Raw genomic sequence first — 11,519 nt, forward strand, 5'->3', positions numbered from 1 at the left:
AAAACTTTACATTTTTCACTAGCTCTAAAGGTTTTATGGAAAATTTAGAAAATAAAAGGTGGGATCATACATGCCAGTTCAATCTAGTTTAATCTTCTGGATTTTTCATAACAAAAACAGAAAATAAAACGCTAGACCAAATGAGCCTTGAACTCTCCAAAAGTAACCTGTCTATAAAACTTAGTTTCGAGACTTGCTATCACTACAAGTTTGAACGAGAGCATCACATTCAATAAGTTCAATCATATAAGGAGTCTCATATAATACCAAATGAATGACACATCCATAGGATGAAAATTAAAATCAATCTGACCCATAAAAAGAAGTTCAAATCAACTGAGTGGAAGGATTATTTACCATACTTCCAGTCTCTTTTGGAAGCTCTCAGAAACTTGATGCAAGTTGTTGGTATAAAAGAAATGTCTTGAACCTACTTGAAAGTTGATGAACCCAAAAAAAAACTACTTGAAAGTTCGGTATGAAATAATCCTCTGAAAAAGCAAGCATTTGAGGCTTTCAACATCCATCTTGATTGCATTTACACAGAAATCCAAAACATAGCCCAAAACCATAGAAGGTGAGACCTCAATTGATCCACCAGAATTTTAAACCAGCTCTGAAAAGCCATGCAAGATGGAAGAGGGTTCTCCTCCATTATAATTCCATTAAGAGAAACAGACAAAAAAAAAATAAACCTGACAATTCATGGGCAGAAACATAGGAAAGGTCATGTGCACATGCAAAGAACATTTATGGAAAAGAATGGTCACCTGACGTGATTAAGCCCAGAGGCAACCCCAACCTAATTAAGAGTGCCACGGCTACAAGTACAAGCCATACCTCTATCTTGAATTTCTGCATGCCCTGATTTAGTTTAGGAACAAAAAATTAGAAAACTTCAGCATACCATAATTATCTATTTGATTTTGTTCTGCTGATAAAATTCACAAATTTCTAAGACATAGATGTCACACAGCCATGACCCTTTTTACTTGGGTGTTATCACATACTTGACATGCTCCACAATAACCACACTTAGATCAGTTAGGAGAAAAAGTTTGATATTGAATATAAAATTCTAAACAGCTAGCAGCACTACAACTCAGACTAAGAAAGTCCAAGAACCTTTTTCAGCAACAACAGAAGCTTCTAGACCATGAAATCTTAATCCAGAAACATGTCAGTCCCGATACATTTCGAACATTACCCCAAGCATATCTGTAGCAATCAATAAAGCTCACTTTCCTTGTGAGTGTGAATAACACAGTCTGACCTTGGGTAGGAGACACATGTCAGGACATACCCCTTTCCCATCTGTGCATCATCGAGGAAGGATCCATCCGACTGGTCAACTGTACCAGATTCCAGGCGTCCAGCACAAGTGGAGCATGCCCCAGCCCTGCATGAGTAAGGCAACTCCACTCCTGCGGTCTCAGCTGCATCCAGAATGTAAGTGTCATCTGGAGCTTCAAATTCGTGCTCCTGCCCCTCTGGCCCAATGAGCTTCACCTTGTAGACAGCCATGGCAGATGCCCTGAAGCAGTTGGATACTTTCAGACTGGAAGCTTTCGAGATGCTCTTTACGGAGCTCAGCGACAAAGGGCTCTTCATCAGTATGGCAGGGCCCTGGCTTCTGATGCTGCTTTTGGCCATGCAGGCAGTGGGGAATGTAACAGTTGACATTGCGTCACCTGAAGATTCTAACAAACAAAAGGGCCAAAGATCTTTATCAATAATAATTATCTAACCATTTCATCCATGAAGTCTATCTGATACACAGTTACTAATCTGATTTGGGATCAGTGGGTGCAACTTGTTCACGAGGACTCAATTTAGCACTAATTTTAAGGACGTTCAGCACATTTAACAGATGATCTTAAAAGTTTTAGAAACAGTGTTACATCTGAATTTCTATGTAATTCTACCAAATTCAGCATATCACATGCATGAGTAAAGAAGATGCTTGAAAATGCAAGACTTTGTATAATATAATAAAAGATAAAGATAGATGGACGTAATACAACATATAATCTTAAAACATAAATAAACTATATGTCCAATTATAGCCAATAATCTAGCAGAAATTTATTAAGCATAAAATGAATTAGCAACTATGTTTATGTCAAACACACCAATCATGTTGTTGCCAAGGGCTAAGAAATTAAAGCCTTCTTGACAGGAGATTTGGAGGATAGCTTATTATCTGTATAGTTTTAGGAACAATAAGCTAAGGCTCCACCATGCATGTCCCTAATAAGGAAACAATAAATATGTCAGGATAATTTTGCCTCTGAAACCCCTGGAGTATGCAATATTTATTCCCCAGATTAACTGGAAAGATTTTCTAATTTTTCCATTACATTGGTAGTAATGCTACTTAAATCGGCAAATGAGAGACACGATCATATCATGGTACTTGCATCAAATTTGAGTACTGACAAAAGCCAAATGTATGACAAAAGAATAATATATGCCACATGAATCTCATAGAGAAACAAAATGGAGGTCCACATTTTGCTCCCATGAGAAGGCATATTTACTTTTTGGAGCTTTATGAGAAGGGCAAGCATGTATCTCCTTACCCTTCACTCGAAGCTCCATTATTGGAGGGGAAGAAAAAGAGTATGACCCTTGATTCTAGGCCTCTGGCCATAGGTTGGGATATAATGCTGCTTTTCAGGCCTCACAAATAAATATCATGAATGATTGTGAGAAAATTCCATAGGAAGGCTATTGATATAAAATATGTAAAGATTATTTTTTTAAAAAAAAATAGAAAGCTTACAAAACTAAAAGGACAAAAGATATTGTCACATGAACTGTCATACTCCAAGCTCAATCACCATTTCGTACATACTGTATAAAACATTGTTAAGTGTCAAACAAGAATGAAATTTTAGATATGGACAATTCAACGGTAAAGTATTTAATTTTAGAGAATAATCTGGTCTCAACACCATCAGTGTCCTCACCATTGTAACCAAGTCCATCTAGGAACCGCTAACAAATTAATGTACCCTTCTCATGTCATATCCAAGACAAAACTAATCTGAGTACCATAGTCAAAAGTTTGATCTTTTTACTACTTTTTCAAATAGCCTTAGCCCAAACGTCTAATTTTTAAAAATTTGTCTCAAGTCAGATACTACCACTAAACCAGAAAAAAAAAGAAGAAAGTTCCACAATCATCTTTTTTCCCTATGTTATTATCTAATTAAACTCATCAGAGCAGTAGGTTGAAAAGGAAGACCAATATAACAGTTTATGATTCAACAACGCCAAATCATCAACATCGTCAATTTTCACAAATGAAAATTGCAAGACTCTAGATCAATAATCAGACACACACATATATGCATGCATGTGTGTGTACATATACAAATATGCATATATCTACTCATTTGTTGATCTGGGACAGGCCTGTAACCATCAAAACTAGTTTCACCTTTTCCACATAAATAAATCGTTAGCGACGCTAGTATAATCGAACACCAAAAGAAAAAAAAAATTACGAGATGGTTAGATTAAACATGAAGTTTGAATTTCAATAGCCATAACGCACAAATTAAAAATACCCGCCAATATGTTAATATACTCATCAAACCAGAGTGTCCAGGCGATCAGAAAAATCACTTTTTTATATTAAAAAAATGATCCCAAGGAAAATGAACAGAAATTCAATATATTCTACAATACCAAAATCTAAACAGCAAGGAAAAGAGCATCGAGAAAAGGAACATGAAGAAATCGACACGAGGGAAAAAAGAAACGAAAAGAAGGGGAATCGATCGACCTTTATCAGATACAAGAAATCTAGAAGAGAAAGGATCTCGAAGGAAGAAATCTGTACCTCGATTGGAAGAGCTAGTGGCGAGGGGAGGGGTGGGGAGAGATCTTGAGAGAGGGGAGGGCGTAGATGGCAAAGGGAAAGCAAAAGAGGGGCAACAGTGGAGCGTGCCCTAGTGGCGTGGTCAAGAACGGCCGCTACATTTATAGCGCGAGCGAGGGGACTCAGATGGCGAGACCACCACGGCCCCCCTCCCCTGGCGGCTACATTTATTGGGCAAGAGACCGATGGGTGAGATAGACGTGGGAGAAAGGAAGGGATCACGGTTGGTCCGTTGGAAAGATGCCGTCGAGCGCCAAGCTCCAAACCACCCCCTGAATACAAAATGGTGTGCGGATTAATTTAGGGTGCGTTTGGTTAGTCAGTCATTAATTTTTTTTTATTTTTTAATTTTTAAAAAATAAAAATTAAAAAATAATATTTAATAATATTATAAAAAATAAAAAATTAAAATTAAAATAATTAAAATAATTACTTTATATATAAAGCAAAAATTTTTACTTTTCAAAAATTACTTTTCTATTATTTTTTACTTCCACACATCTAAAACATCAAATCAAAAAATAAAGAGTCCGAATCTTTCTCTCTCGTCAAGCTCTTTATCTTCTCACTCCCTTCTTCCTTCCTTCCTGAACCATTCTCTCTTGTCAAGCTTCTACCTGCCGTTCTCAAATGTTACTTTTTTCTTTATAGCAACGTAGTTACTAAATATACTTTTTACTTTTTATTTTTACTCAATAGCAAAAATTAAAAAAATAAAAAATATTTTTTAAAAATTAAAAATCAAAAAGTGTAACCAAATGCATCTTTAAATTTCAGAAAAACCCCCTATATCCACTAGAAAGGACAAGAAATGGGATTTTCATCAAAGTCCATGAGACTTTACATTTAGGATCCATTTGATTAGGATATATCATATTACGTAAATAATTAATAATTTTTAAAAATTATTTATTTATCTAAAATAATTATTATAGAAGAAAATAATTTTTGTTATATTTTGTTGATAAAAATATTATTTCAAAAAATGATATTAAAAATTATATTTGATTGGAGATAAATCTATATAAAAATATTATCAAATTTATAAATATATCTTTTAATATAAAATAATTTTTTAATACTAAGATAGTATTGTCATCTCTAATTAGTTTTTATATAATGACTATAATCACATAGCCTTTTACATAATGTCATCTCCATCTTAATCTTTTTGCAAAAAGCTCCTTGTTGAAGAAATTTGAAAAAATATTAGAATAAATTTAATAATTATATATGCAATTTTATTAGAAGTATTTTTATAAGAAACCTTGTTGTGTGTAGAAACTAAAAACTTTACCTCTTCTCTATTTTTCTCCTCTTTTCTTTTCTTCTTATATAGACTACCATCTAAAAAATATATGTCCATAAACAAGGCCTATACACAATACCTATTAGTATGGTGTGGGCCACTCCATATGGAGCTAGCCCAAAATATAAGTAGTAAGCTCAACAGTCTCCTCCTCTAAATCCATAAGGAGGACTTCCATTGCTTAGCGAATCTCATGTCCGAGTGCCCGTGCTCACCATACACCTACCAAGTCCCTACAGACTTCTTACTTCTCCTTTGTAAGGGGCTTAGTCATCATGTCTAATGGATTGCGGTCTGTTCAGATCTTCATAGTCTTTGTCCATTACTTCTTACAGATATCTCAGATCCAATGGTTGCGAATATCAATATGTTTTATTCTAGTATGATAAGTTACATACTTACTAAGATCAATAGCACTTTGATTATCACAATGTATCACATATCCATCTTGCTCTCCAAGTCCAATTCCCACAAAAAACTCATGAACCACAATATTTCTTTGTAAGCTTCAGTGATGGCTATATACTTCGCTTCAGTGGTGGAAAGAGCAGTACACTTTTGAAACTTAGATTGTTATGATACAGCTCCCCTTCCAAAAGTGAATAAGTAGCCCAAAGTAGATCTCCTATTGCCATCGGCTATATCCAAATCTGTATAGCCCACCCAAAGTAGTTTTGTGCCACCAAAGCCCACCAAGAGTGATTTTGTGCCACCAAAGCATAAATATAAATCAGATGTACCTTTTAAGCATCTCATTATCCACTTCACTGCCTATTCAATGTACTTTACTTAAATTTGCAAGGAATCTAGTTACAACACCAACCGCATATGCTATATCCGATCTTGTACAAATCATGACATACATCACGCTCCTTATGGCGGAAAAAATAAAGAATATTTTTCATCTCATTTCGTTCTATCTCAATTAAAAAATTTTGCTTTAAACTTAACTTGAAATGGCTCACAAGTAGTGTTCCTATCGATTTAGCATTTTTCATATTAAACTTGTCAAATATCTATTCAATATACTTTGTTTATGATAGCCACAATTTTCTTGCTTCTCTATCACACTTAATTTTCATGCCCAAAGATTTTCTTTACTGATCCCAAATCTTTCATGTCAAAAGACTTGCTTAAATCATTTTTTAACTTATAAATTTTTCAAACATTCTTGTCAATTATAAGCATACCATCAACATAGAGTAAAAGAATAATAAAGTCATCATCCTCAAATCTTTTAACAAAGACACAATGATCAGTAGTTATCCTCTTATACCCATGGCTCATCATAAAAGCATCAAATTTCTTATACCATTGGTGAGGGGTTTATTTCAAGCCAAACAAGCTCTTCTTGAGTTTGCAAACCAAGTTCTCTTTCTCCTTGACAACAAAACCTTGAGATTGCTCTAAACACTATAAGAAAATTAATTATTAGCGATGGCTAAATGTCATTGCTAATGGTCGAAAAGCCATCGCTAATACTATTAGTGATTAAAAGTTGTCGTCAATAAACCATCAAAAAAAGTTGAACGTTGAAGGTCATTATGAGTGATGGTGGAAAAAACCGTCGCTAATAAAGTATTAGTGACAATAATTAGTGATAGTAAGTCTGTCGCTTATAATAATTTTTAGATTATTTTTAATTTAAATTAAAAAAATTTAAAAATATATTAGCGACTACTGTAATCCCTCGCTAATAAGCTATAGCCATCGCTAATAATTAGTGATGGATTCAGCCATCGCTAATAATAAGTTTTTTAAAAAAATTCAGTAAATATATTTACTAAAATTTGCTATAATTAAATTAACAACCAACATATATTTACAGATACTATAACAACTAACCATTAACTATCATCAATATAAATAAAAAATTAATATTATATAAAAAGTATGAATTATCCAATTCTATAAGATAACATTCTTTAAATATTAAAATTAAATATATTACATCAAAACTAAAAATAATCCATGAAGATCCTCCTCCTGCTCAAGTACGTCATCTGCAATAGTAGGTGGATGAGAGTCGGATGTCCTAATATCTTGTAATGAAAAAAAATAAAATATTATTAATAACTTTAGAATTAAATTAATTAAAACTGTAAAACTAAAGTAATTGATGCATCTCAAGTCTAAATCTTTACGGAGAGATATATTTTAATAACCTCCTCTGATTCTTGAATGAATTATTTTTATATATTTTATTCGATGATATGGAGTTATAGACACCTCTGACCAGTCCATCGGATGGTTAGATTAAATTTTGACCTCCTAGATACATCCTCCCTCCTACTTGAAGCCTAAACTGATATGAAAGAGTATATTTTGATATTCTCCTTTAATTCTCAAATGGATTATTTTTATATATTTTATTCAATGATATAGAGATATAGACATCTCTGGCCCATCCATCGGATGGTTAGATTAAATTTTGACCCCTGGATATCCTCTTCCTCTCACTTGAAGCCTAAATTGACACGAAGAGGTATATTTTGATATACTTCTTCGATTCTTGAATAGATTATTCTTACACATTTCATTCGATGATACAGACATATCTATAGCTCTGGCTTATCCATCGAATGGATAGATTAATTTTTGACCTCTATATCCCTTTCCTCTAACTCAAGCCTAACTATGTGAAGCTTCTAAATAAAAAAATTTAAAACAAGTAAAAAAATTTATTAATACTATTTGACTTACCTACTGTAATGGCTGTAACAACGAGCTCAGCTGATCATATAGATGCAGATCACAGAATATCTCAATAACCATCTTGCGAATGGCATCCCAAAAGTTCTGAGGTCACTGGCAAAAAAGTCTTTGTATGGCCTCCTCGACATGTGAATCACCCCATATTTAGGTCGTTGAGGCCTGAGAGGAGGATGTCAAAGATCAACGAGCTATTGGAGGATCGAAGCTATGCCTGAACCCTATAATTCGGCTCCTACTTACCCCTCCGATGGCCTTGAGCCATCTTTTAAGGTCAAGAAGGGGCTGAGAGGATGAATCCTGCCATGCCCTGCTACGACGTACTCCGCATAATCCATCTATACAGTTTAAAAATTTATTAGTACTATTATATATATCAGTATATATAAAAATTTTATAAATAATATTTTTAAGTTACCACGATCTGTCTGGACCTAAAATCTAAGTAATCATCGATCCTTCTAGACTGGTGTGTGACCTCCCACAACTGCAGCTGCCTTGGTACATGACCCAACTACTGCATCTACAATAAGTAAATAATAAAATTAAGTTAATAAAAACATACATATGATCAACTAAATATGAGATTAATATAAGTTTAAAATTTTTATCAATCTATCTACTATAATATGTGTGCCAACAGAGCTGTCGGTGTATTTAATCGGATCCTACTGGGTGGTTCAATTCTGTCGGGCTCTTTATCATCTATCAAAGTAGTCCTCACTACTCTACTGGTCACAGAGGGTCTCCCAGATTTCTCCTTACATCTAGTAATCCATGAAAGATTTTCAGTCCGATGATGACTCAGAACTGGAGAACTTAATGGTGAACTACCTAAAGTTCTATAGCTCATCCCAAAGCCTACATGTGGCAACCTTCTTGAAGGTCTGACAGCCAGCCTCCTCATCTTGAGAAGTCTCTAATTGGTAGTATTCTTGCAATTAGATGCAACCTGTATTAATAAATAGAATACAAACATACTATGAATTTAAAAATTAAACACCTTTGACTTCTCAAAAATATCTCCCATGCGGCATTACAAGTCTCCGACAGCCAACTGGAGAACTCATTCATCGATCCTGGCATCAATCATCAGATGATCCCAATATCCACATGGGACACCCCAGGCTCCCTAAATGTCTTGAAAAATTGATTTTGAATAATAAATATTGATTCTAAAATGACTAAACTTTAAACATATTCCTTGAAGATCTAGTACTTATGAGCGGCTCTAAGTATGAATGAGCTCTCTATCCTCCAATCGAGTCGGAGGTGCTGTGAGCCAGACGGATCCTCTACCATGGTGCTAAGACTGAAAGCTGGCCATTGCTTTATGTAACTATGGGGTCAATGGTGACCCCACGTCGTCCAAACCTAAGAGTAGCAAAGCATCATAAAGAATATTATATTAGATAATAAAAGATAAAATAATCTAATTTTTTTTTTAAGTGTTAGAGTTTATCGAGTAGTGTGGTGCTACAGAACTGTATAAGCTGGCCCTATAAGAGCTATCTCCTTGAGAGCTCTATCCTCTGGAGCTCTCTTCTCGACGAGCACAGCTCCATTCTCTAGAACTAATCATCCCATAATCTCTAAAAATAAAAATAAATAGATTTATAGATTAATTATATAATTATGGCAAGCAATGCAAAAATTGAAATAATGCATGCCAAGTATGAAAAGCAAATAAAACAAGCACACCACAAAGACAAAGAAAACTAGCCGTTATGCTATCCTCAAGCTTGGGGTCAACTCCAATTCCTCAGGCATCGACTCCATTTGCTCAGGGATCGACTTCAATTATTCAGAGGTTGACTCTATCTGTCCTATGATCGACTACATCTGCATGCCAATCTTCTCCAACATGCCAAAGTCGATTCTTTTATCCTTGAAATTGACTCCTTCCTTCCTGAAACTTAAAATATTCTTCTTTCTAGCCTGTTTCAGTGTAGGGGTCGACTCCTTGCATCCTGAGATTGATTCCACTAAATCTGAAGGTTTATTCAATGTTAGAAATCTAAATAGAAAGATATAATGAAAGTTTGATATACTTACCACTACTCATTGACCTCTTCAGATGTTGGATATCTTTCGGATTCTCCTTCTGATTCTTCCTCTTCTTTCACTACTTTCTCTTTTTTCTCTTCTTTCTGTTCTTCAACTTCTTGGATAAGATTGTCCTTGAAACAAACTCAGTATGATCTATCTCCTCATGTTGGCCATCATGTAGAAAAATTTTTGGAGCATCCAACTTTGTATCTATTAAAAACTGATGAACTCCTAATGTTTCATCCTCATGAAAGTATTCTAGTAAATAAGACTCTTCTTCTTCTCTTCGAGCTCGTAATGAATGGCTTGAGATTTAATTTGTATATAGCCCACCAATCTTTCTTTTCTCTCTCTTTTGATGGAATAGGAGTATAATACACTTAAATAACTTGTTGAGTTTGCACAAAGGGCTCGTTGATAAATATTTTTGATCCATATTTGATTTCAATAAGCTCATACAGTGGATCAACCTTATACAATTATCGTTATCAACCATCGGTACTTAAATAAAATAATACTATTATCTCCGATGTAGGTCAACTTAATCACTTCTTCGAGGATTCCATAGTAGTCACTCTCTCTCTTCCCACTAAGCTATCTTTTATGCACACACTATTGTTCATTATGCTCTTATGATATCTATATTGCTGGATGTAAAATTTAAAACCATTTACGTTACAGCCATTACAACATGTCACATATTTATTGACCTATAACCTAATGGTCTTAGCTTCCTAGGTATGAATTCGCCCCCTTGCATGATCTGTATATTATAAAAAGAATAAATTGAGAGAAATTAAAATATATGAAATGACAATGGTTGCTTATCAATTGGTGGAACTAATCTATAAAGTTCTATGAGCACTGAGTGAAAATTTTTTTCTCACTTATCCTCGGATTGTCCCATCTCAGTATCTCATCATATTGCCTATACATGTATAAGATAAGTATAATATCATAGGTGATTGAAGAGTTCGGATTATAATGGATACTTACTCAATATATGGGTCAACCTCCTCATAGTTTAGTAAAACATATATCTCTACATGTTGAATTTTCAGTATCAGTTAATATCCGACGAACTTCATGCTCAAATTCAAGAGTGGGATAGATAAATATTGAGATCTCCTACTCTGATCCCTCTTTACCACCATCATCATTTTGATCCACTTGAATTAGCTTTATCTGCACACTAGGATTAAAGTAGTGTCAGCTGAAATTATAAATTTTTCAATTATATAAGCCTCCATATAGAACCTTCGATTCTGACCTTATTTTTTACTTTCTTCTTGAGATTGTGCATGCATCTTTCAAATGGATACATCCACCTGCACTGCACTGGTCCTCCCCCTAGCTTCATACATCAGATAATCACGAGGTGCTCCATGAAGTCGAAGAAGCTAGGAGAAAATCTTCTCTCCAACTTGCATATGGTCTCTATACTACTAGCCTTAAGACTAAAGATGTGGTCGGTGGATAGTTCGGTAGCACAAATACCTCTGAAGAAAAGATTAAGCTCGATCAAAAAAATTCATATGGGGTTGGGAAGGAGATCATGCC

General features: G+C 34.4%; 1 protein-coding gene across 3 annotated transcripts; it reads right to left on the minus strand.

Moving 5' to 3' along the window:
* Positions 1-1,044: 1,044 nt before the first annotated feature.
* Positions 1,045-4,078, minus strand: LOC105035238 (ferredoxin, root R-B1). 3 transcript variants are annotated; one of them, XM_073242432.1, is made up of 3 exons: positions 3,851-4,078; positions 2,786-2,856; positions 1,045-1,700 (listed from the first exon to the last, which is right to left on the minus strand). In XM_073242432.1, exon 3 carries the CDS (start codon positions 1,681-1,683, stop codon positions 1,228-1,230), a length of 456 nt encoding a protein of 151 aa, XP_073098533.1. In that variant the 5' UTR covers positions 1,684-1,700; positions 2,786-2,856; positions 3,851-4,078; the 3' UTR covers positions 1,045-1,227. The 3 variants fall into 3 exon arrangements, with proteins under 3 accessions (XP_073098533.1, XP_010909023.1, XP_010909022.1); XM_010910721.3 differs by lacking the exon at positions 2,786-2,856 and having other exon boundaries at positions 1,045-1,691; XM_010910720.4 differs by lacking the exon at positions 2,786-2,856 and having other exon boundaries at positions 3,851-4,071.
* Positions 4,079-11,519: the final 7,441 nt, after the last annotated feature.

Source organism: Elaeis guineensis, chromosome 8 (genome assembly GCF_000442705.2).
Source record: "Elaeis guineensis isolate ETL-2024a chromosome 8, EG11, whole genome shotgun sequence".
Lineage (NCBI taxonomy): Eukaryota > Viridiplantae > Streptophyta > Magnoliopsida > Arecales > Arecaceae > Elaeis > Elaeis guineensis.